The 27,786-nt window shown below is 34.3% G+C and overlaps 1 protein-coding gene across 14 annotated transcripts in view; it reads left to right on the top strand.

Annotated features, from left to right (window-relative positions):
- The window catches only part of NRXN1 (neurexin 1), a 1,034,155-nt gene that overhangs the window by 458,855 nt on the left and 547,514 nt on the right, over window positions 1-27,786 (top strand). For 7 of the 14 annotated variants that reach the window (XM_045549570.1, XM_045549572.1, XM_045549576.1 and 4 more), the window contains 3 exons: window positions 154-357; window positions 2,897-2,923; window positions 24,905-25,027. In XM_045549570.1, coding sequence (XP_045405526.1) covers window positions 154-357; window positions 2,897-2,923; window positions 24,905-25,027 — 354 coding nt within the window. The remainder of the gene's footprint in view (window positions 1-153; window positions 358-2,896; window positions 2,924-24,904; window positions 25,028-27,786) is intronic. The other 7 variants (XM_045549583.1, XM_045549582.1, XM_045549580.1 and 4 more) reach the window with 1 other exon arrangement.

Raw genomic sequence — 27,786 nt, 5'->3', positions numbered from 1 at the left:
TTCCAGCTTAAAAAAAAAATTATTTCTGAAGACAAGCTGATTTTGTACTATTGTGTTCTATCTAGAAATCTTTAATAGATCACCCTTTTCTTATTCAAAGTATAAATTCACTAAACTAACCAAGAACTTATTACATTCATTTTCCATTTATAGAGGCAACGGTTTTGAGCTATGATGGGAGTATGTTTATGAAAATCCAGCTCCCAGTGGTCATGCACACGGAGGCTGAGGATGTATCCTTAAGGTTCCGATCCCAGCGTGCATACGGCATTCTAATGGCAACCACTTCTAGAGACTCCGCAGACACACTCCGCCTGGAGCTAGACGCAGGGCGTGTGAAACTGACGGTCAATCTAGGTAACAACTTGCCTTCCCCCATTGAATTAACACTTTCCACTTTTTGTTCAGTTTTGCCTGCAAACATTTATCAAATAGCCTGTTTGCCATGGAAAGTTAAAACACTTAATGGTCTTATTTCCATCACTCAAAGTAATATAGGTTTGTTTGGACATCTTTTTATTGTTTTTTGTTATGTTTAACGTAACTTACTGTTTTGTGATTCCTACCACTGAGGGTTCTTAAAAGGGAAGCCATAACTATCAATGAAGTTAATGGAAAATGTAAATTATTAGGCTTGACGATGCCTCAAACCGAACTTGCTGTTGTTACGTTTACTGACATTGTGATTGGTTATAAATGATATCCTTGCAGATCCATAAAATCTGTTTACTTAGATAACATTCACACAAAATATCAAATTTTTGATTTGTTCTCTGGATCAACAATTGTTCTTACTCCATTCCATGGCTTCTCCTTTGAGTAGTTACCTTTGTGGTACCTCATCTTTTCTGTTTTGGCGTACTGTGTGGTGATAGTTTGCTCTCAAACAGCAATCCACAACCCTTCAATGCCCAAAGTCTGCGGCCCTTAGCAAACAGCCATGAGAACACTAAGGACACAGGCTCTTCTACAGAAAGATAATGCTTTCCTGCTTAATTGTAGTATTAAGGAAGAGTCGCTACAGTAAAACCTCACCAATCTGGATGAATTACGGGGAAAAACCAGGCTGAGTTAAGAAAAAGTCTGAATTATAGATTAAAACTTTAAGCAGTTTTTATCATTTTCAATTAATAGCTTTACACTCAAAAACACAATTAATAGCTGGAAAAATCTTGTCCAGGAAAGGGCTTTACTAGGCTTATTTTAATGATGAATAAGAATTATCCATAATTAGCATATTGTTTCATGCAAATTGTGTCATCAATGTATATGGAAGTAGTTGAAATTAGTTTTCTTCCTGAGTGAACTTGGCCTTTCAAAATCTGGCTTATGTTTTAAAAAGAAAAAAAAAAAATTTTCAGGAGAACTCGCTCATACTGAAGGAAGAATTAATATTCTGCCCAATAAGTTTCAATATTATCCTTAACTCCAAAGAAGAGGAGTAAAAATTAATGAGGTTTTACTGTATTTCCTGAAAGTGTTAAGCACACACAGAAATGAATAAACAGAAAGAGAAGAATAAAATTTGAAACCACATAGATTTGCAAAAAGAGTAATAAAATGTGATAAAGTAAAGCCATTTGTAGAAAACCCACCTACATTTTCAAATTGTGCTGGGCAGAATGCTAACTCATAAAATATAAAATTATCCCATTGGTAGCTTATTGCATATAATTACATTTAATTAGTGAAATTAAGTTAAATAATCAGTTTTTTTAAAAATACTGAAGAACACATAGCACTCTCGCTTACTGTTCTGTTAGAGTTCCCTCTAGTGACAATGACAGGTTACTACAAGCCAATCAAAATAAATCGCCTAATTGCTTTAAAGGGGCTGTTGGCCCAAGGGAAGCACTCATGGGAATTTTTCAACAGCAAAGCATTCTGTAGAAAGAGTGGTGTAGGTGCTGGTCCTTGGCTGTTTGCAACCACTTTTCTGATGCGGTTGACGACACATGACAAACTCAGCTATATGGAAACAGAATCTAGGTTTATATTTTTCATGTTCCCCAAAGGCATTAAATACTAAAACTAAAACCAACAGATATATATCTATATATAAAATAAACATAAAGTATCCCATGTAGTCCTTTAGAAATAGCCATTATAATTACACCAGATATTCTGTTCTTATAGTAATAGCAGCTAATTTCATATGAAGCAAGTATAAAAAAGGAAAAATCAATAGCATTGTTAACCATGACACTTATTACATAGAGATAACATTGTTAGCTCCTAAGAAAGGCATAGGATTGTGTGTTCTGAATAACGATTACTCCTTAGCCACCAGAGTTTCTAAAGAAAACATACAGTTGTTTCTTTCCTCCTCCAATTAATACAAGGTATGGAATCTAGCCAATTTTTATACTCAGCAAATAAAATGTAAAAACAAAACATTAGTGTGAGATGAGAATGATTTTAACTTGCTCTCCATTCAACCAATGCAATTCTGAAGGATTCTGCTGGCCTTTGTGGGATATTAGATTTTGGAGGTCCAAGATGTCTGAGCCTAGCTGAGTTTGCACTGTACCCCATTGTGACGGAGCACTTTTTAATTTTGCTGAAAACAATGATATGTTCTTTCACAGATGGGGAGAAAGTTGCAGCCAGACTAAGCCAAGCATCTTTGACATTTAACAACTCTTTATTTCACTTAGATTTGTCACCATGTAGCTTTGTTTGAATTGGCCATTTTTTAAACCTTCTATTGTTGTTTCCAATGGTGAATTTTATAACAATAAATCTGGGTCCTAGAAGTATGTAAAGAATAATGATATGCAGTGGCCATATTTGCATGTGTCTGTCCCCGGAAGGGTGGACTGTGATTTTATTGGATGTCTGCAGCTATTACCTTGAAGGATAAATTTTCATTTTTCATCTATTCTTCCCCATCTAGATTGTATCAGGATTAACTGTAATTCCAGTAAGTGCCTATTCAAAATTTTTAAAATGTTATTCCTCCATTATGATGTAAGCTAGGCAAGAAAAAAAAAAAAGAATAAGAGAGAAAGCAAGATAAATGTGTTTATGAAACTCATAAACTTACTTTTGAAGTATACCAGTCCATCATCTGGGTTGTAAAAATTCATTTTCAAATCTATACAGCTGAAGAATTTCCCACTGCAGTTCCTACCTCTAAATAGGAAAAGAGATGATGAGAATTTTGTAGCAGAAGGTGCCAACACCTCTGTAGAGCTTCAGGTACTGCAGGTGGCATTTATATTTTGCCATATCTTGGACTCCAGTAGTTCTCTTCATAACCAAATTGAAGAAAATACTGTGGGTCTTATTTCCTTCTGTCTTTATTTCTTAACTCAAATATATAAAAATTGTTTAATTTCTTTCACTTTGAGTTACTATTAAATCCTTCTAAACTCAACTAAAGTTTTACATAGGAAAATGTCTTTTTCCAAGTTATATATTCATAGAAAATTACTTGTCTAAAAAGTTCTTCCTTGATTATTAAGGGTATTTACATAATGAATTTTTACATCCTAATCATATATCTGCGAAAGTAACCAAAACCCTTCAAATTTGTGACATGCATGCCAAATGATGAATCAGAAAAGATGCATGGACTGGATTTTGTTTGAATTTGGGCTAGAGACCACCTGAAAGGGTACAAGGACTGTGATTTTATTTTGATTTATAGCATTATCTTAAGAGTAAATATATTTTATTTCTTTACATCAATGTTTAGGTTTTCCTTTTCCAGGTTTTGCTGATCACATTAAGAAATCTCCAATGATCACAAAGTCCTTAGCTATTTAAATAAAATGGTTCTAACAAACTTCCATTCTCTCATTGTCATACTCAGTGAAAAACTTTCCTATATCCTTGGGAAAATGCTGAATGTGTGTTGATGGAATCTGACCCCCAAACCACTGGCTGTATTTTCAAATGCCAATAAGTCATTCCCTGAGGAACAAAATGGTGGTCTTAAACTTGCAAAAACAAGACAAGTTTTCCAATAAAATACATACTATTTCAAAAACTGCACATCTTACAACTCATATTTTTATATATTTTAATATTTATTTTAAAGTAGCATAAATGTGAGTCTGTCCAATCACAGCAATAAAAAGTTAATTGAATAATGATATATTAAAAATTAATGTAATAAGTTATAACCAACATACCAGGCATTAAAAATCATCTCATACAGAATGTTCCTGAAAATAATCTCTTGAAGCTCCCACACAAGTGGAAGTTTTCAAGTAAATATCATCTCTTCTCCAACCCTAGTACTTACATACTTTCTGAAAAGGAATACCCATTTTGCAGGTCTGATACTATGGTCCAGATTGCTTTCAGCTTTGGGGCATCAATGCAGGCCCAGTAACAACTCCCCAGATATTCTCTCCCAAAGCCATATTTGTGCCTCAATGTAACCATAGATTTTCTTGATCCTTCCTGAATCTCAGAAAATCTATATGGGGAAGATATTTCTTTCTAGACCTCTATTTTATGTACTCTTTTTATTTTATTTATATGAAACATACAATAAAGAATGGAATTTAAAATTTACAGAATGGAACTATGCAAATTCTAGCAATTGAGGGAAATTGACTAAATAAAATGTGATTCTGTATTCTATAGCTACATCAAAGATTTTTAAAAACATACGTGCATAGTATAATTGCCCTTGTTAGACTATCTTCCTCATTTGGCTTTTATCATGAAACTCTGGTATTAAGAATAGTCTTTTTATTCCTCTGGATATTCCACAGAATAATACCCTTGAGGACAAAGGTTTATGCTGGCTAGTGAAATTTTTCCCTTTTTGAAGAGTATGTGTTACATTTAAATTACTTGAATTAGATGAATGATTATGAGCTTTCAGTGCATACCTCGGACAGGACTGCAAATGCCTTTATTTGACAGCAGTCACTGGAAAGAACATTCAGTGAATGACCAGGTAACATTTTCATATCTTTTTGTCTTTGTTTTATTTGGGGAATAGTGGGCAGATATAGTAGAAAACCCACATTCTGTAAAGAAGTCTCAACTTTCAGGAAAGGCAGGAATTTACCTATCAAATAATGCAAAACTATCTCGGTGATAAAATGAGCAGAGATTTTCACCTGGAATTCATTTTAGGAAATTTTATTGAGTAGCCTCAATGAACAATAAATTAAAAATATCTGTATCTCAATTTGACTTATAATTTAATGAAAGACTGATGTATTTTGTGTATCCTCTGTGAGCCATAGGTTTGTCTGAAACTGAAAAAATGAATGCATATCCATTAAATCACTGTATAACACCACCATCTCTAAAAATTATACCTTATCTAAGATATGAATTGTAGTGTGAGATTAATATGAAATAGCTCAATTGATATACTTTAAGAAAACTATCACAGGAAATATACAAACTATAACATAAACAATTATCTTACATTGAGAATTAGTATTCAATGGTACTGTGTTTGGGTGGAAAATTTCCCAGAAAAATGTCTCTACATTTACTTAGAATTGCTCTGCTGTTTCCTATAGTCATCTTTTTCCACCCCCTACTCTCAGGTTTATAGCATCTGTCCTTGATATGGAAAAGAAAATAAACATAGCAGCAGACAGACTATCCTATCTTTGATATTGAAGACTGGGTGGTAGTAGGTAAAGAGGGAAGAGGATTGGGCTGCATGCATTCAAAGGAACTATATGAGATGGCAGACCTGCTTCTTTTTCAGCTGTGTCAGTACTTCCTACACAGCAATAGAATCTTCCATGGACAGGCTAGGGCACAGCCCTTTATTAAGCTTCCTCTGAGAAAGGGCAGATCTGAATTCCAATGCTATACTATCTCTGTCAGATTCCATATTGCCACCATTCTTCCCCCTTAGGGGAAAAGCTGTGAAGAATCTTCAAAGGGAAGAAAAGAGCCTCTTTTCATTTAAAAATAAAAAAGCTTATTTTCATGTGTAGATAGGGCACTTTTTAGAAAAAGAGCTGTCTCTATGAATAGTGGCCATTCGGTGTATGTTTTGATCTTTCAGATTACAAACAGACAGTGACTGCACACAATCCCAGACCAATCTCAGTCCATGGATGTTCATTAGCTTATAGCATAGCTAAAATACGTTTGTTATTCGCAACTTGGCATTAGATGAAGGTCAGTTTTTGCAAATTCATGGACTGAAAGCTGAGCACAGAGGTGTGTTATCTATGGCTCTCCACTCTTGTCTAGGGTGGGAATAAAGGGACAGTCATATTACCCTTGCCTCCTCCATCATGATTCGATAATTTTATATGCAAGTTGCTAAAAGAGACACCATCTTTTAATGCAGGTAGTTTCTTCCCTAGATAGTGAAGGACACTTTAATAAAGGTTAATGGGAAAAGAAGTCACATTCTTTTAACATAAACAGGACTAACTATTTGAATTAATGAAAAAAACCAAATTATAGACTATTTCACAAAAAATTATCATAGAAATCTATACTAACACAAAATATTAACAAATTATTGCTGAAACTTCAAATCAGACTGAACAAAGTGCTTTTGTGACTAATACCCATGAATTATTTGCATGAAAAGGTGAGTGTTTTACAGTCTCTTGCCTGGTCTATAGTATTAATTCACTTTAAGAACTCTTTTAGAAACGCTAAAGAATGCAAAAAGAATTTTCTGTTGCTTGTGATATTTTCTCAAGTGCCTGATTAGTAGGGTCTGTACAAGAGATTGGTCTTCACTCAACATTTTTTTTGTCTGCCGAGGCAGATAGCCTAATGTCAACCTTAGAGTTACCAAGATAGTCTCAATTTCAACTTCGGTGCCCAATAATTCCAAACAATACATCTAAAATCATTGACTGTGTGTTTCTCTGTAATTTTTTTTCTGAAGATTTGGCCTTTGTGGTGGTGTATTGAATGATTAAATAGTCCCGATTTTTTTCTTTCTCTCTTCTTCTAGTAACCTTAAAAATTGTTAGTGCTATAATCTTTTATGGTTTAAAATACACTGAAAATTTGAAAACTAAACTTGCTCCTATCAACTATAGGTGAGTCCTAATTGTTACATAAGTAACTACTTTGAATATGTGGACCCAGGGAGCCCTTTGTGTTTTTTGTTTTTGTTATTGTTTTCTATTCTTTTGTTTTTCCAAATCAGTGGCATAATTACAGAATGTCCTTCTTGCCCACAGAAAGAGTTGGGGCCTCTTCTGCATCCATATAAAAATGAATTTTAATAATCTCATGATCTCTGGGGCCTGTTGTGCTTGTTTGCATTATTTGGCTTTATTTATGCCTTATGCATTTGTTTCTTTTCCTGCCCAGTTGTTCTTCCTTCCTTCCTTCCTACCAAGATTTCCTCTTCTTCCTTCTGCATTTCCAATGTTGCTTTCTCCTGTCCTCTTTTCTTTTGTTTTTTTCACAAGAATAAAAACTTTCTGGGATTAAAAAAAAACATTTTAGTAGGCAGACCTTCCAACTACTTTTGGCTTGTCATAGAAAATGGTTTATCTAAAGATGCAGAGGAAACAAAATTACAGATAACATTAACGTGAACAAAGTGTCAAGGGCTGAAGTTCAACTTCTATTTGCAGTTCAGTGCCCAAGTATTAGAGATGAAGGGAATCTAAGGGCAAGTACTTAACCTCATTTTTGACTTGGAAATAGGGAAGAAACACTCTGAGCAGTACATTACTGGAAAATGTACTTTGATGGATGTCTACAGTGGATAATAAGATCTTTGTATTATCATTTTATTACCAGAATGAAAAGATCAACTGGATATTAGTTATCACCGATTTTTTATGTAGATAAAAATGCAAACCAATAAAAGAGTACAAAATGTCAACCAGTGGCACTTAAGCCATATTAGATTGCTTTGATCAGGCTGCCATTTGGCAAGCTACTTAAAAAGATATGAGGAAATTTCTGGGGGCTGGCACTTATTAACATGAAGTAAATGTTCAGTTCAGAGTAGCTGCTTGGTGCCTGAAGAGCAGAGAACTATAAAAGGAAGTCTATTGCCTCTGCCCCCACACAGCAATCACTTGACTGGCTCAGTTCTATCAACTATTGCCTGTCAGTGACTGATGATGTCCACCTGCCTAGAAGTTTCCCAAGGAATAAAGGAAGATCAAAGTGTAAATATAGACAACAGTTTTGTTTTTGTTGCTGTTTTAATTTTTCTTAGCTGAAAGTATATATGAAGGAAAGAAAAATTTATTAATTATTATTTTTGGCAAAAAATCAAAGAGAAATTGCATATAAAATGTAAAATGAGACCATAGATTTCTGACAGAAGACAAATACCTAAAACAGGCAAAGAGAATTGGCACATGGCAATGAGTTTTTAGAAAAATATCAAAATTGGAATAAAATTTAATTTTCCACACATTTTAATTATCCACAGATATAAACTTGTGAGAATTGTAAAGAATAGTACAGTTTTTCTTGCATATTTAGATGACTATATAGATTGGGCAATTAAATAATACTCTGAGTGCTTGAAGAATACTTGGTCTATTTCAGAGAACAATTAATCTATTTATTGCTTATATGCAAGCATAAAATGCTACACTGTTCTAACAGATTATTCTTTTGTTCAGGTTAAGAATTCGTCTTGCAACCAATCTCAGTTTTTCATTTATTCAATAATGCATTTCCTTATGGACAATGTGAAGGATTGTGCTCAAAGTAATGTAGAATTCCGGATTAGAATTGACCAAGTTCATCAAGTTATCTTCACTGTTGAGAGTTGGCATTATAACAATTGCCTAGGTAGAAATTGTCAGAAAAGTCTACAAAACTTGACAAGAAACATTCTGAACTTGATAATCCCTTACTGGTTTTATTGAAAAGGGAATTTTCTTTTATATAACCAAATCTCACCAAATGTAAGAGATCACAGCATGTTGGTCAGATGCTGTTATTAGTTTTGTTGTTAGAAATAGCTGACTTCTATACATCTACCACTTCCATCATTATTTTGAATTTCTTCTATTTTTTTTCTTGTTTTATCTTTCCTTTCTTTTCTTACTTTGTTGTTACTCAATGTGTTGTGAATTGAAACCCTGCTAGAAAGAGAATCTACTGGATTCATTACTTATCCTTGTCCTGTTGGGCAGAGCTTTCAAATCCCATCATCTCATAAGCTACATACCAGATTTTAGCTTTGGTGGTAGACGCTCACTGGTGATTCAGCTGGCTGTCATTAGAGCAGGGGTCAAAGAGGATGTAGGCCTTCTACACAAACATCTTTTCTCTAAGCTGTCTGACTAAAAATGTTTTCACTTTAGCCATAAAATACCCATGAGGTTTACAATCCCTTCAACATATTGCTGGCTAACATACGGTACATAAGTAAAGTGGGCAAGGCTCTTTAAGTCTGGGTGGGGGGAAATGCATGGAACCATTAAAGAATTTAGAGATTGAAAGGTTCTGTGTGCTCAGAGCTCTTATCCATTTCTTTCACTTGTTATTCATGGGAGCAAAGAGCAAGATGGATAGGAAATGTATTATGAAAACAATTTCCCCAAAGGTAAAGTAACAAATGCTAAAAATATTTAAATTACTATTATTTTTATTGTACTTAATGTTGGATTATTTGTTTATTAGTACTTCATTGTGAGAATTCTTTACCCTCTCATCACATTCCTCAGGAGATTAGTCTAACAACAGACTTGAAATATTTTATGCATAGTATTATTGAAATAAATTAAATTTCAAAGTCCACATTGTTTTCTTCTATACATAACTATTATAGTTAAAATTGCTTTAGAAATATGCAATTTAAGGTACAAATTAATAAATCCCTTTTAAATGCTGCATATGCAGAATGTAGATATCTAGTGAAATTCACTCATGAAATTGTCAGATACACAGAGAAACCAACTAACTTTGAAATTAGGAAATTTCCAATATAAATAGGCATGTATTTCTACAGAACCTGAAGAATTCAGAAATGTTTTACATTTCAGTGGGTACAAAAGAGGTACTTCAGGAATGTGAAAATTAAAACCCAAATATTATAAAACTAACATTCTATAATGGCATGACTTACAGTTGCTGTGACATATTTTTCATGAATTATAAAAGCTCCCAATAAAAGAAAATGAAAAATAAATTATTTAATAAAATAATGAAAATATTCTCTTAGAATGCAGACATATTCACCTAATTGTGTTGAAATAAGCAGATCAATATGGAATTAGACCATGGCAATGAATATAATATCATAAAAATAATAGTAACCACCCTTAAAAAATTCTGAAAGAGACATTCTGAAAGAGACATATATGAGATTTCTGAAATGGTTTAATAAATCCTGTATTTATAAATTTAACATTTTGTTTGAAAATTTGGTTAGATAAATCAACTGAGAAATTTTACACTGTCAAAAATAATATTTTGGTATCAAATAATTCTTTAACACATTAACTGCCATGCAAGTTGTATTTAACTCGTGCTAGTTTTGAGCCTGGGGCCTCAGGAAGCATATGTATCTCACACATCTCTTTACCTTGGGAGCTGCATGGAGTGCAGGCAACTCACACTGCAAAACCCTGCAGTTGGTTCATGAAAATCTTACTTGTTGGTGTTCTTATTGTTACAATTAATATTGACAATATATTTCCATATAACTCATGCACAGAAAACAATAAGAAATAACATTTTTTAATTAAATTAGAAAGGATCATTTTGTTTTCAAAGTTTTTATTCTGTTTTTTTTTGTAATAAAACACCATGGCCCCAGGGAAAAACTTTTTTTTCTTTCGTGGCAGTCAATGTGTTAAATCGTGATCAATTAAGTTAAATTAGTTCAGTCAAAAGCAGGGAAGAAGTAATTAGTATCTTCTATTTTTTAAGTAATGAGTTATAAAACCTGAAAAGGACCATCATAGCAACATTGCTTTTCTGTAATGTTTCTGGAAATACTAATATATCCCTTAAAATGTTTATAGAATCTGCTGGTGAGATTGTGGTAATTTTTAATTTCTTTTTTTGTCCATCATCTGTACTTTCTAAATTTTCTACAATATTTTTTCTTTTGCAATTTAAAAATAATAAGAAAGGTATAAAAGTAAATGTTCTGATAAGATATAATTGAAACCAACTGAACTATTATTTAAGATAATCTAAGCCTATACTAGATCATATATTTGTAATATGGTGTGTACATTTTAAATTCATTTAGAGACTAAATTTCCTCCTAATGTTGACCTTCAAGATAGAATGAGTCTTTTAAAACATTTGGTTCCTAATTAGAAATGATATACATATCTAAGCTAGAGGAAACAGAAAATATACAAAAGTAGCTTATGATATCAATCACCATAGAAAACTTATTAAAAGCTTTATACATGGTGTACTTAATATATAATGCATTATATAATATGTGCTTCTTTAAAAATATAGAGCCATGGCATACAAATGTTTTTGCAATCTGTCCTTTAATTTTTAGCAGCATATGATAAATATTATGTCCTCTATTTAAATATAACATAAAGTATCTTAACATATAATCTATTACTTCTCTCAAATTTTATGCCAAAGTGATATAAAGCGATTCCAGGTCACTGAGCCAGTTGAAGAAAGATATCATAGGGAGGAAAAATGTATGTACAGAAATATATTGTATTATGATTCATCAATGATCTCAGTTTTCTCAAAAGAAAACTGAATAGAAGCATCTGTGAGCAAGATCTTGTGAAATAAAACAGATTTGAATAGACATAAATGAGAAGATGCTTTAGATGTGTTGGTGTAAGTTATTGTCATTGACTGTAACCTACCAAGTGAAAAGTTTAGCATAATCTTACCATATGAAGATCAACCAGGAGGAGACACAGAGACATAGCTCATTACTTATAGCAGTTGTTTGACCAGCTCCAAGGAACCTCCAAATGCTGTCTCCTCAGATAAATCACATTAATTTGGCCATTTTAGAACACTTCCTGGAGAGGAAGGTGAGCTGTTCATTTCAGAAAACTTTGATTCCAGAACAACTTCAAAGAACTAACTCCAATACCTTTCTAATTACTAAAATAAGTGGTCAAAGAGAATAATAGCACTCAAGTTAGTGACTAAAAGCTAGCCTCATAAGTAAGCCAAAGATGATGAAAGGAAACAATTGTTAGCACTGTTATTGCAACGGTAAAATTCAGATAAAGAAGGATTTAGTAAATCATTATATCAATGCTTGGAAAAAGTTTTGTATTATAATTCTAATTTTTACATGATGGATGAAAACATTATCATGTACGGTTTGTCCTTAGCCTTTATTTGAGCAACCATTGAGGAAAGAAACAAAATATCAAAACAAATGAGATGCTACAGTACAATTCTAAAGACAAGATATTTCTCGTCACATTTTATAGAATGTGTTTTCTTTAAGCAAATAGATCCATAATGTTTACCATAAATGCTGAGAAATAGATTGTCAAGCATTATAATGACTTCCCAGTGAAAAGAAGAGAAAATTTGTAAAATTTAATAAAAGCAGAAAGTTAGATTTTTTTTTTCTAATATGGGGAAAACTTTGGAGAAACTTTGGGGAAAAGTTTGTACTAGAATAGCCTAAAAGTATTGAGGGTGAGCTAAATTTTGTGAATTCAATCTCACACTGAGTGATACTCAGCTATACTTATATTAATAAGATATGGAAAGTAAAACACAGGTAAAGCCATTGTCCTTGAATCATGAAAAAAAATAGACCTTCTTCTTGACCTTCTCATGAAATTCTACAACTATTATAATAGTGTATTCAGACAAGGAATGATATATTTAATTAAATAATTTTGCATTTGTGAGTATAATCCATGGCTTTACTATTGGAATGTCAATTTCAATTTTGTAAATATCCAAATGCTTATCGCCTGTATGCTTTTTAATGTTTTTCATTCAGACAGCGTGTCAATGTGTGGGTATTGTATAAGACACATCTAAGTAAGTATTAATATAAATCAATAGAACCGCTTTCTTTCACACTACAGGAACATTGGATACACTTTGAGTTTATAATGCTTAGTTAAAAGCACATTTAATTCTTTGGTACTTAATTTTATACCTTCTAGCCATACAATTATGTGATAAGCATTCCTTGGAAATTACCTTTTTTCTTTAAAATAAAATCACAGTCCAAATTTTTACTTTTATGATATTAGGGTTATTTTATTATGCTTTTTCTTACACTTGCCAGTTGAGTTAGATTAGATTTAAAGATAGCTATTTTGAAAACATTCTTTTAGCTATAAATGTATTTAATTTGTGTTCATTTTTACTGTGTTGTAAATATAATTATATTCTTAAAAGGTAAATTATATTTCTTAAAATGTATTGAAAAATATTTACATCAGGTATTTATACTGGTCTGTCATAAATGGGTACAATCAATGTCAAAACTATAGAGGCTAAAAGTTTCTTAGTAGATGATTTAAACTCTGTTTCTTCATTCGCCTAGAGCTATGCCATTTAGCCAGAAATGGAGTTGGAGGTGAGGCATCTACAGATACTGAAATTTATTTTGTGGATAATAGAATAAGGTTGGTATGATTTAGGAAAATGACAGAAGAGTCCCTGTAGGGAATTTCCAACAGCTCTCCAAAGTCAGATCCTCTTGCAGACAAGATCCATGTTTTCTTATAATTAATTACTCATTAAGCCTTCAGTTCCCCCAATTCCTAAGCCAATTATGCTCTTTGCCCTTGGAAGTTACTGATTGATGGCCCTGGGTCATTTGCTCTCCTAGGCTATATACAACATTAAGTTTATTTTCAATGGAGTTGAGCAAAAAAGCTGTCCAAATAATTTTCCAGACAGCTAAGTGAGTTACCTAAGTTTTCCAACTATAGGGTTTACCGGATTCCATGCTGCTAAATATGGAAACAAGAGGATGGAGGTTTCTATTTATTGATACTTCTTAGTGAGTGGAGAAGCATTAAGAGTTGCTAGAGGAAAACAGACAGAACTATTACACTGTAAAATTATATATGGACCAAGAAAACAACAAAAATTGATGGAGTTATTTTTGATTGGCCTAATTTAATATTAAGAGATATTTCATCTACCATCAAAAATACTCCACAAAATCTAAACACATAAACCCATGTAAAAAATACTTAGTGAATGGCTCTTATGTTCAAGTCACTAAGCTATATGATGAAGGATATTTGTCTGAGACTTTAAATCCATTGAGGAGAAGATAATAATAATAATATAATACTGATAATAGTTACTATTATCATTCCTATAATTGAGAACTTACCATAAACCGGATTTTATTTTAAGTGATTAAAATGCATTAATTCCATTTATATTGTGAAGTGTTTCTATTATTAGCTTATTATACAGATAGAATACTGAGGCACAGAGAAAATAAGTAGTTTGCTTAAGGTCACAAAGCTAGTAACTTGTGGGACTAGGATAAAAACCTGGATAGTCTCTGAGTCCAGAAGTCCAGAACATATGCACCAGACCAAGATATACACATTTGGAATGTTAAAAAAAAAAAAAAAAAAAAGGAAGAATTTAAATAATCCAGTTAAAATGAATACAGTGCAATTAGCACCATTTAATGTGTTCAGTGTATTCTTAAAAGTTTATAAAATATCTCTGTTATTAGTGTTCATTTTTGAAAAAGCAAACATCTCCAAGCTTAGTATCTGACTTTATATTATTTTCTTAAAGTATTTTTTAATTGGGGATGGGTGTTTCTAACTTTTTTTTAGTATACGTAAATATATTTGTCCTTAAGACTCTGTAAATATCTCTCTGCTTGTAAAGCAAAAGCAAATAGCTCTTTATAAAGACATGAATAGTTCTCAAGGATATATCCTTGGCTAAATTGAGGAGAGCTTGAGGAGGAATGGAGGAGAAGAAGGAGGAGCTACAAGCAGGTAGTTCAGCTTCCTGGTTCCTAGGGTGATTGGTGTGTTACCAAGCCCGATTTGTGATTGATAGCAGGCCTGGCCAGCAAGACAGGTGGGAGACAACTTCTCTGCTACTCCAGAGGCCATGTCATGAAGTGCAGACGGTATGGGGAAAGTGACTAACCTGTACCTCTTACATGGATAAATAAAGGATTTTGCCTCCAGCTTAGTCTGCACATTCCTGAATATAGAGCTTATAAAAAAAAAAAAAACTTTAAAAATAAATAAGCACAAAAGTTATACTCCTAATCAAGACTGGCTTCAACAGCATGTTAGTTGTGGAGTCTCCCAGGGCCGTGTGCTCTGTGCATGAGTTCATGCTCTGCTGTCACCATCCTGAGATTCTTAACTTTGAACAAAGGCCCCACATTTTCATTTTGCACTGGGCTCACAAACTATATAGCTTGATGTGCCCCCAGTAAGGTTAGGATGTAGCAAAAAACGAATCTAGAAGTGTCATTTACATGCCTAATTTTGTTATTAAATTTTCTAGCTGATTCATGTGAAAAATATAAATAAACGGATTTCACTCCCAGCCCAGTATCTAGAAGCTGAGAAAGATAAAATGGAAATATTTAATGAGGAGGTACTCTCCTTTGAAATTTTTTTAAGCAGAGGTCAGATTATTTTAAAGTAATTATTTTAAAACCAGAAAATAATGGCAGAGTCAAACAGCAGGCTGAGAGTATCATAATTACAACCTGAGAGACACATCTTCTTGTCATGTACAGGTAGGAAGTGCTGCTGCCAGGAACCATGACTCAGGCATCAAGCAATGATAACTCTTGCTTCTGTTTCCTGGGCTTTTTTCACCTCACATCATTGTCACAATGACAAGGCTTATTTCGATCTCCCCACAGGGTGGTGCCTCCCACCAGAGGCTATTGTCCTCAAAGTCAATGGCTAAATAAAACTCCTTAGTACCTGGGAAAGTTGATATAGGTAGAACCTAATTTTACACACACACACACACACACACACACACACACACACACAGCTTTTTAATGAAGTCTTCTAAATTTGCAGAAAAGGAAAGGAGGCTAATGCATCCTAGATTTTAAAAGCGGAGGCACTTGACAATTGATTCATATCTTTTAAAGCCTTTTAAAATTGCTTTTAGTTTTTGTTGTAGTTTTGTAAGAAAACTAAGACAAAGAGCAGTAAAAGAGTTAGACTAATTAGCGTAACTAAAATTATGCTAGAGTTAATGGCCATGTTGAATCTAACACTCAAATATCCTTACTCTTAAAGTTGAGTTTTTTTTTTCCCCTTGTTATTTCTGTAATAGGCAATGTAAAGTTTACAGGAAAGGGGATTTTTATTGGCTTTCTATTTATGTGTATCTTATAGGGGCTTGAAAACTACAGCCCACAAGCTAGCCCCCTGTTTTAATAAAGTTTTATAGAAACACAGCCACACCCATTTGTGTACATATATATTTATGGCTGCTTTCATACTATAATAGCAAAGCTGGATAATCGCAGTGGTGACCACATGGCCTACAAAGCAGAATATATTTACTCTCTGGCCCTTTACAGAAAAAGTGTTGTGACCCCTGATTTATTAGCTCCTTAGACTCTAAGTTGGAGCATTCCCAATGCTGATATCAGTGTTTGGCACAAAATAAAGTTTAAACTAATTTGATAACATATAGGTGCCATATAACCCAGAATAAATAAGTAGTTAAAATGGGATAAACTGCAGATATAATATGAACCAGTTTTAAAATTTCATAATTATAAGATGCTATGATACTGTAACTTTTCTTCCTCATACAATTACTGGGTGCTGTAGGTGGTTTAATGGACTAAAAATGTTGAACAGTTGTGTGTAAATATAGAACCAATTTATATGCGTAAGGCAATGCTGGAATGCGGGCTTTTTTTTTTTTTTTTTTTTTTTTGACGATTCCTACCTGCCTATCATCTGTACAGTTTGTTAGGTAATGGCTTTGCAGAAATGCCCCTCAAAATCCTCATGCTCAATAAATGGTTTAATTGAGCAAGCAGATTAACCACCAAAATGACTAGGTAGAAATTACTAACATTTGATGTTTAAGACAAAGAAAACGAAGTCTAGAATCAATTGGTTTGAACTATACTAAGAGGCTGGGTACCTGATAGAGATGGTTCATTTACATAGTTAGCATCTTTAAAATATATACACCACTAGAGGGAGATAGCTACCTAAAGGGTATGTAGAGATGTGATAGTTTCAGCTTGAGGCACACATGTCTAAGTGTTTTAAAAATGCAAATATAACTAGTATGTGTTTGGTTTTCCCAAGTTTCTGTATAGCCCCATCTGTCTTTCAGTTGCAGAAACATTTGTCAGTTTCTTCCACTGAGGTCTTTGCTTTTATTGCTTCAGAGGTTTCTTAACTTTGTTTTATTCGTTTCTGTTGCTCTTCACTACATCTTCCCCACCCCCCACCAAATTCACATTCACAGGCCATTGGCATACAAGGCTTTCTACCAGAAAGGATCCAAAGTTAGTATCGTATCTATCTTATTTTAACTCAACAAATTTAAGCAAGTCTTTATTGACCAATTTCAGGGTTTTTTTTTTGCAAATATCTTTTACATTCATTTTCATATTTGTGGTGAATGTTTTGGGAACTAAATAATCCAAAGCAAAAACTGTGAAATCTCACTTTAAGATGTCAACTCCCCCAAAGAATTTGACTTTGGATCACTTAATTTCAAAAGATTATAATATGCAGTATGCCTGTTCAAATAAAACTGCGTATATTCTTTTCAATACCCATTTTATATATAGCATATAGTATCTTTGACTGTCAACTATTTTTGAATGGTAGATCCTTTGGTGGTTTGCAAAACGCATGTACTTTTCTTTACCTTATTTTCCCATTAAAAAGCAGGGAAAAATTATTAATAATATTTTTTTTTGTGATCACACAAAGTGCCAGGCACCTAACTAATACCTTCCATTTGTTATTTCCCTTAGTTCTTGCAACAAGCCTATGAAATAAGATAGATATTGTTATCCCACATTGACAGATGATGGAAGGGAAACTCAGAGAAGCTAACCTTTCTAAGCCTATTCAAGCAGAAAATGCAAAACTTACTTTTGAATTTAGGTTGATATAATTCTTACCCAAGTTTAAGATTTTTCTTTTTTTTACTATATACACTGATCTCCCTGGAAATATGTGAGAATCTGCATGTGAGCCAAATGTGAGGGGGTATGCATAAAAACACACCTGTTTCAACACTGCTTGTAAAACTGTGTATGGCAGTAAGGTTGTTTGTAGGTTGCGCTAATTCTGCTACCAAAGCGGAAAGTCTGTTTAAAATGAATTTAGAGTAATGGGAATGGTGCAATATGCAAAAATCAAAGAATGTTCACCTTTCTGATTTTGGCAAGACAATTAAGTAATGCGTGTTAGGCAGGTCCTGAATAAATCAGGGGCCTAGAAATTAGTCTCAACCTGTGAGTAACAAAGAGGACTGAGGAAAATCAACTAACCTCTCATGGAGCTATATGTAAAATGAAAGAGGTGGTCCAATTATCCATTCATCCCTTGAAAGCTATTTTTTTCTTGGTTAAATAAATTCACTTATTAATTTGTGCCCCCATAATCTCAAAGAGAATTTAAAGTTATTAACAAAAATAATTTAAAAATAATTGGAGAGGAAAGCCAATAGGCAATTTAAAAAAATGGAAAGAAAAGACTCAAGTTGCTTAAATGAAATGCAGCACAAATCCTAAATCTTGGCTCCCTGATGGATAGAAATGAAGGTAGGGCAATCTGATGCATAACTCATATGACATAAGAGGAAAGAGCTACCAAATCTTAAGGACAAGGTCTATGATTTTGGACTTTGTAATTAAGGGATTGTTGGGAATGCATGCTAGAGGCATGATAATGCAGACAGACTAAAACTAGTAGCTTTAAATACAAAAGTGGACTTTGATATACATAAGAAATTATGTTCTGGAGAAACAGTTTTTAATTCATAAGCTACACAATCCTTTTTGTAAATCAAGTGTACTTTTATATGCAAAGGATTGTTTGCAAATGACTTTTAAAAGCCTTCTATGGAGTTTTCTGATAAAGAAGGTCATCTTTTTTCTCAAGGGAGAAATGAGGCCCCTACCTGAGTGATTCTCAGAGTTTGTAGAGTCCAGGGTTTCCAGATGGTACCTCAAGGGCCCAGTTAGCCTGCTTCTTTCTAAGGGCAACTCCCCCTTTATAGGGTTTTCATATTCTTTATGCGAGATTACTTGTGGAAAAAAATAGTTCCACTGATTTAAGAGTAACGATAAAACCACTGCCCCAGTTCAGCTCCTGGATTTTCATATCACATAACCATACTTGTCCTGAGTAAGGCAAGCTTAGAGAGATACCAGGTCAGAGGCTTTCATACTTCCCTTCTCTGATCTGATTCTTTGAGCAGGTGAGAAAATCAATTTACTATAACTTAAAAAAAATTTCCTTAATGATCACTTCATTATTTCGCCACAAAAGCTTCTGATCTATGATTTAGTGTCCTGAGTGAACTTGTCTGTAAAGCAAAGGGATACCCTGGTACACAGAGTGTAATGGTTCCTGCTCCTGACTGATCATTTATTTGCTGCTATATTCTCTGAGGGGTGTCAAGATGACAAAACACAGTTCTCACCATTAAAATTTGACTCTATAAAGTAATAAGCACATTTTCTAGCACATATAAATATTGGCCTTTTGGATTCACTTGTGTTTAGTAATTGTAGGGTAGAATGGCCTCTTTGCGGCCCTGTCTGACCTCTGCCTACACATGCCAAAACAAGAATAAATACATTAATAATAATAATTAAAATCTCATACATTCATAGAATTTCTCTATGATATTTCACTCTTACATGTAGCTCCAAGGTGGTTCTGGTCCTCCCTAGTATGACAGAATTTTAAAGTTGGCTATAGGAGGGTATTTTTTAATATGCTCTTATCCGGCACCCTCATTTTACAGATAAAAATAGAAACAGGGAAGATAAATGACTTGCTTAAGGTGACATAATTAGTTGTTGACAGACTAGGAACAAAAAATTCCAGTTTTCTCCACTACTCCCTGCCATAGTGAAAAGCTACAGACTATAACATGACATTTCCTTTGTTCTAAGACTAATATTTAAGAAGACCTAAGATCCATATTGATGTGAAAATGGAGGTGAATAGTAGTTAGCAAATGTGGTTCTGATTTGGCCAAACGAAACTACCATCTTTTAAGTGCCTCTCTTTCTCTCTCGCTCTCTCTCACTCTCTCTCGCTGTCTTGCTCTCTCACATGTATGCACTCACACATGTACACACACACACACCTTTCTTTATCTCATGCCTCTTAATTCCAACCCTTCTTAGGAGTAAATCTTAGAAATACTTGGAATTTATGGATGGGTAGGTTATGAAGGAACAATCAACTTGAACTGAATTAAGAAAAAACGAAACGAGCCAGGTGTGGTGGTGTGTGCCTATACTCCCAGCTGTGGTGGCCTCCCTTGAGCCCAGGTGTTTGAGTTCAGCCTGGGAAACATAGTGAGACCTCAACTCTTAAAAGAAAAGAAATGAAAAAACTGAGAAGTTTATTGTTTCTACTTCCATCTGTTAGTAATAAATTTTAGCTACAAAGTCAACAGCAAATCCAGTGAATATCACCAACCAGAAAACATTTATGCTGTATCTTAGATTAAACTCTGTTGAAAGGAACTTACACTCTTATTAAATTGTATTTATCCTTGCTTGGCTTTTACATTTCATGCAGAGAAAATAGAAGTCCACAACCAAATCATAGACTCAGATTTTGGTGTTCCTCCAGAAGTTCGCTCTAGATAAGCATAATATAATGGGCATAATAATTTTTTAAAAGTTTGCTAGACTTAGAGTCTAGAGACCTGGACTCCTCTATTAAATCAGTGTGAATGTGGGGACATCATCTAATTTCTTTGGAGCTCATGTTCTTTGCTTGTAGGTGACTTAGTAAACTTCTACATCTCTCATGTCCCTTCCAATTCTAAAATTCTTTAAAATAACATTAGCCAATAGAGCTGAATTCTGACCCAGTCTTGTGAAATATTAGCTGTGGACATTCAGCCACATTTCACCTCTCTTATACTACCTGAAGATGATTTGCTGTGGAAAGGACATTTTAATGGAGATGGAAGATCTCAAAATCTCAGTTTTCAACTCCACTTCTTACTGCCTCTGAGACTTTTAATAATTTGTTCAACCTTTCTACATCTGCTTACATAGTATAAAATGAAAAAAAAAATTCCTCTGTGGCTTAAATAATAGGTTACAGTAAGAATCAAGTGTAAAATCACATATAAACCGTAACTCCCCACAAAATATAAGAAATGATGTCTTTAAAATAGAAACAGTGTTATGGACTTTCTTAAAAGTCTTTAAAATATTGCTCCCTTACTTAGTCTGCTCAGGCTGTTATAACAAAATACCACAGACTAGGTGGCTTAAACAACAGACATTTTTTTTCTCATAGTCCTCACAGTTTTCTTGAAGGCTGGGAAGTCCAAGGTCAAGGTGTCAGCGGATTTGGTTCTTGGTGAGGGCCCACTTCCTGGCTTGTAGATGGCTGCCTTCTCTCTGTATCCTCGAATGGCAGAGAGAAAACTCTGGTGTTTCTTCCTCTTCTTGTAAGGACACTAATTCCATCATGGGTTTCCACCCCATCTAAACCTAATTAACTCTCAAAAGCTCCACCTCCTAATACCATCACATTGAGGATAAGAAATTCAACATGTGAATTTGGGAGGGAGAGAAACATTCAGTCCATAACTCTCACATTAATGCTGGAAGAAATATGTTAGTACAATTGAGACATGTTTTCATATCCCCAAAGGAAAAGGAAATTCCAAAAGGAGTTCAGGTAATTAACAGTTTGAACAAACTATAATTTTGTTATTAAAATTTTGGCAAGAGGCAAAATGCTCTCAAATTCAACACGTCAACAGTTAAGCCATTTCTCTTTAACAATTCCATGTATTTTAGATTTCTCCGAGAATGTGAAATTTTAAAGAAACCATAGAAATCAGCTAGATTATCTGTGAATTTTATGGATGTGGATGTTGAGACCACCAGAAGGTGAATATTTTAGCTAACTGCTTATTATGGATGGAGACAGGTCCTAAACTGATGGCCATGCTTCTGTATTGCATCTTTAGTTGTAGCCATCTCAGCATCCCTAGGGAGAGAGGATGTTGTTTAGAGGTTTTGTTCCCCCAGGACTTAATGCAGAGAATGTATAGGATTTCCAAACTGTGTGATCCAGTAGGGAAAGCTAGAAGTCACCACAAAGAGCATATTTCCTACCTCCTTCATTTCGATATGGGAAACTGGGAAGTGAAGTTGCTGGCCAAAGGGTTTCATAGCTAGGGTGCTGGATAATGCAGGGAAAGCATGCAGGCTTTGAGTGAGGCCTAGGATGGAACTAGGTTCCACCACTTTTTAGCTGTGTGACCTTGGGACAAGAAGTTTTAGCTTTTTAGGGCTTCAGTTCCACATCTGCAATTTAATAATAATGTTTAATAATAATGTAAAGATGAAACAAGATAACACACGAAGTGCCCGGTACATAATAAGCACTCACCAGCCCCAACTTCTTTTTTAGCAGTAAGTCAAGGACTGGCAATCACAATTCTTAACTCCCAGTCTAGTGCACTTTCCATTGCACTTCATGTTACATGGGTAACAATGTTCTGAACTGAGGCTATTAAGTGCATTTTTAAAAACCTTGTCTTCCAAAGTCAATCTGTTCACATTTTTAATAATGCAAGAAAGGAGCTGGAAGTTGGCCCACAGAGATTTTTATGAACCAAAGGGTTATTTTTAATTGGATTTTATGCCTGTTGTTATGGAAATAGTTGTTTCATAGATTAAGCATTACAATTTTACTGCAAAATCAAGCCTACAATGGGGTATAATGATGATATCACCCCTATGCTTCCTTTCGTTGACAAAATATATTTAAAATGAAAAGAATGGGAGTGAAACTGCTTCAAAAGCACATATTTCTAAGAGAAAAAGGATCTCTCCTATAAAAATAGTTTTAAAATGATATATTCTCTTTTCAAAAAAGATCAAAACTGAGGATGGGCCTGAGTGCCTGTAGGATGTTAAGATGCTGCAGAGTTATTAAATACTTCTTTCTTCACTATTGAAACTAGAAAGAGTTCCTTTGATCCTGGAACTTACTTTCAACATTTGGTCTCAAAATATTTTTGCAGTTGCTGAACTAACAGGCTTTCTCCCATTATTCAGTGGTCATTCTCTCAAAACCATTCTATCTAGTACAGTTTTTATTCCTGTATCAGAATGTGTAATTTAAATTATCTAAAGAAACAAAGAGACGATTTCTAATCTTAATGATAGTTGGTACTGCTTAAAAAAACTGAGGCAGTTCATCCTGTAAAATTTAGCTTATATCCCTGGCTCGGTATAAGCCTGAAACACACCAACCAAGGATCCAAGACTTATATCATCAGTAATTCTGTAGGAGAGAAATCAAGGGGCTGGGTGGATAGCCAGCCTGCAGTTTTACAAGCAAACAGTGGTCTCATGTGGATGGACTACTGAGGTTTCTTCTACTTGGTTCCCTTATTTATTTTTTTCTCTTTCCTCTTTCCTTGATCCTTCTCCCTGGCCTATATCTTTGCCTTCTCCTATGTCCTCCAGTGATTCTTGGGAATCAATTGGTTTTGCTGGCAGAATTTGGTTTAAAGAAATTATGAATTTCAATCCTGATCCTCAATCAGTTGAAAGTCATGAAACTCAATGATGTCATGCCTTTCATTATTTTAATGTACCAACAGGTTTCAGTACTTAAAAAAGTGAGAGAAATCTATCACCAAATAATGTATCTTTAATGTTATTTTTCTCAATGAATCATGTCAGATTAATAGAAATATACATTTTTAATAAAAATTTCCAGTTATAGTAAAATCATATTGCCTTGCTTTGTTTTAAAGTTGAAGAGGGGCATAATCTAATTTTGTCATTTCAATAATTTCCACCATATGCTTTTCTTAAATAATATGTCTGTTCTATTAATAAGACTATTTAAATTCCATTTGCATAGGTTTATATAGATGCACTAGCAGTTGCTGTCCCAGTTGGTTGCACTTCTTGCCCTCTATTTTCTGGCCATTAGCTGGGAATCCCTGACCTCTACTGTTGGTTAATATCACCATTTTTCTTTCCCACTCAATATTTGGAACTTTATTGGCTTTGCCTTTTTTTTTTTTTTGTCCACTTACTGCAAGTTAATACCTGCACCTACAGAAGTGCCTCCATCACACACACAGAGATTTGCAACATATACATACATATATATGTCAATTAGATATAAGGAGGTTTTTTAGACTTTTTCAACACAACATTCCATAAATTTAGGAGGCAAATAAACCTAAGAACATGGCAAACAGTGGAGGTACACGGTGATGTAAGAGCTGAAAAGCAGCCTTCACAAAATATAGTATCTAGAGTAGCCTTCTAGCCAGTCTAATCGGCCACTCACTGAAAATGCTTAGCGAAGGATCTGTGCTCAGATGTCTTCTGGAGGTCAGCAGTTACATGACTGCTAGTCACTCCATTAGTAAGAAAGTGATGATTGCAAAAATCAGAGATTGCCTTAAAAAAAAAAGTGTGTGTAAATTTGGGAAACTTCCCAGTGCTATATTGACTGTGCCTATTTATGACAACAGGCTAATTCACTTGTCTTAGATCAACATACAGGTTAAAGAGTTTTAAGTTGTCACACCTGAATGTTTGTTAACTTGTCATTTTTCTTGCTTGCTATGTATGACTCTAATGGGCTTGAAAATTGGTCCAGCCAGTTTCTCTTCTCTTCTCTCCTTTCTCTCTCTCCTCTCTCTCATGTCTTTCTCTCTTCTCTCTCTCTCCTCCCTCTCCCTTGCTTTCTCCCCTTCTTTGTCTCTTTCTCTCACTTTCTGTGAGGTTCATTTGCTTGACTGATTCTGAGTGTCCATAATGACTGTTTGGCATATTCTACAGGCAAAGGTCCCGAGACCCTTTTTGCTGGCTATAACCTCAATGATAATGAATGGCACACAGTGCGTGTGGTTCGGCGAGGAAAAAGTTTAAAGTTAACTGTGGATGACCAACAGGCCATGACAGGTAAACATACCTTGTCCCCATTGACTTTACTAATGCTAATGCTTTAGACTTTCTCATTTTTTGCAGGTGGCTTTTCAAATCAAAGCTGGTACACAACTTGAAGCTTATACACACAGTTCATTTATATTCTAATTTTTCTCCTAACAATTTTATTTAATGAGCAGCCTGTTAAATGTTTTTCCTTCCCAATGATCAACACGTTTTATGTCATTTTTGCCCTTTAATTTTTTGAGAAGAAGTTATAATATATTTTAATTTTTTGGTCTGATAAATATATTAGTAACACATAAAATATTGAAATCATTGTTTAGATGCCAATTTCTGTTTAGTTTCCTTGTTTCTTAAATATTTAGGGGATAAACAGTAGCAAGTTCTACTTTTTAGCTTCTAGGTGAATTGATAGATATACTGGCATTCTGTTAGGTGAGCCACTTTTTCACTTGAAGCTATAATAGATCATTTTTGGCCTTTTAGCTTAGTTAGTTAAACTCAAGTATTAAGAATGTCAAGTTCAATCCCCAATTTGTAGATTCCTAATTCAGATGAGTTATACAAAGCTCCACCTCGGAGACATAGGAAGCCAAATGAAAGAGGAATCAGTGTGCCTTTATTTTCTCTGAAAATAACTCCAAGCATATGACCCACTGGGATATTAGCTTCTCTTTCTCTTTTAGAGAACAGCTCCATATTAATCTGGTAAAAAGCACAAGATGGTCTTTGTGCAATGGAGAAGTGCCTGTTCCTTCAATCTCAAAGAGGTTCCCATGTTCAGAGGGCAGTCAGTTCTATCAATGTGGAGATATCATGTGTAGGATTTTAACTTTTGAAAGAATCATTTTCTAACTTAGATAAGGAAGGCAGAATTTTTAATAATGGCCATTCTGACAGGGGTAAGGTGATATCTCATTAAGGTTTTAGTTTGCATTTCCCTGATGATTAGTGATGTTGAGCATTTCTTCATATGTTTGTTGGTCACTTATCTGTGTTCTTTTGAAACACTTCTGTTCATGTCTTTTGCCCACTTTTTAATGGGATTATTTGTTTTTGTCTTGCTGATTTGTTTGAGTTCTCTTATTGCTTCCTTCTTTTCTTCCATTTGATCAAATATCTCATGAAAGCCAATGATTTTTAAGAGTAAATCAGCCTTGATTTACATAGTGCCAAAAAGGTTTCCAAAAGTAGCAATGGAAACTTGGAATTGAGACTTAAATTTAGAATGGGATTTTTTTTTCCAAACATCTTAGTGGCCACTTGAAGCCACCCATGAATCAGGGAAGCAATTGAAGTTTCTTATTAAATTTTACAGCAAGTCAAAAATCACCAAACAGGAAGAATTTTAAAAAGGAAAACACAAGGAGCTCTTCATGCAAAGTCCTGCATTTTCTGACATCTGTTAAGTCTGTTGAACATAGGGCAATACATACTCCAGCTGTTCGTGAGAATGTCTGCACCTCACCTAGGGTACTGAGAATAGCAGTTGCCAACAGAGGAGCTCAAGGAGGAAGATTTCCTAGGTATAGGGCTGTACAAACTATGTGCAATCCCTAAGTGGGGAGTCACTCGGTTTCCACTCATCACTTTGTCTAAAGTATCTGGTATCATGTGTTTTGTATGTGTGTGCATGTCCTTTGCTAAAAAAATTATTCACCATATATCCAGCTCCTCAAGCCTAAAAGTCAGAAATAATCATCCCCCTTCACCATTCTGCCCATTTTTAATAAATCCTGTAAGTTATATCTGCAAAGTATCTCATTTTGTCCATTGTTTTTTCATTTCTGCTGCAACTACCCTAGTTTAAATCCTCTCCAATCTATTGTACCAACAAAGGGATTACACACACACACACATACACCCCTTTTGAGTCATATCTCACTCCTGCTTAAGACCCTCCAGTAGTTCCTAATATGATCAGAAGGCACTGTGAGAGATCTAGTCCCTGGCGCTCCTTCCAATCTCATGTGAACCACTAACTTTGCTTGCTCACAACTGTCCAGCCATGTGTTCTCCTGTCTTCACTTCCTGGAATCCTCTTCTTGATTCCCCTTCCCCAGGTCTTAGCATGGCTTTCTCCTTTTAATCCTTCAAATCCAGCTTAAATATCAAATCAGGCACCTGCTCCCCCTCCAGATTTACTAACACAACACCCATTCATCAAATTCATTGCATTTCTCTGAGATTTGTTATTATATGTTTCATTATATCCTTTCTTGTTTTTAGTCTGCCTTCCCCCAGTAGACTGTGAGTTTTATGAAAACAGGAGCCGGGTCTATTTTTCTCAACCCGATATCCCCATTATCTAGCATAGCATCTGACACATGTACCACACACTCAGTAACTTTAAGTGAATTAACAAGTGGGAATAAGGCTTTGGGGTTATTTTGTTCCACACCAGAAATTTAACCCAGCTCAGAGCAACACTGAACCTAAAATAGGTAATCTTGCTATATGTTTGGTAAAAATATTGGACTTAAATATTGAGATTTCTATACAAACAAACCATCCAAGAAACTTGTTCTGGTGGTTGTCTTGTAGGAGACTATTGTCAATCTGCTATACCCCAGACACCTTGATCAGAGGCATTTTGCTAATTCCAAATTCTCCTTTCCACTAAATCTCTATGAATGACAGTGCATTTTAAAATGATTAGAATCTTAAAATATTTTCTCCTCCAAAGTCCTTTATTTTTTCTTACTGATTCAACACACACATATATAATAGTAGAAGTGGATACACTACTGATAAAAATTAAATACTGGAGT

This window comes from Lemur catta, chromosome 4 (assembly GCF_020740605.2).
Source record: "Lemur catta isolate mLemCat1 chromosome 4, mLemCat1.pri, whole genome shotgun sequence".
In the NCBI taxonomy this organism is placed as follows: domain Eukaryota; kingdom Metazoa; phylum Chordata; class Mammalia; order Primates; family Lemuridae; genus Lemur; species Lemur catta.
This window is presented reverse-complemented; position numbering and strand designations above follow the sequence as displayed.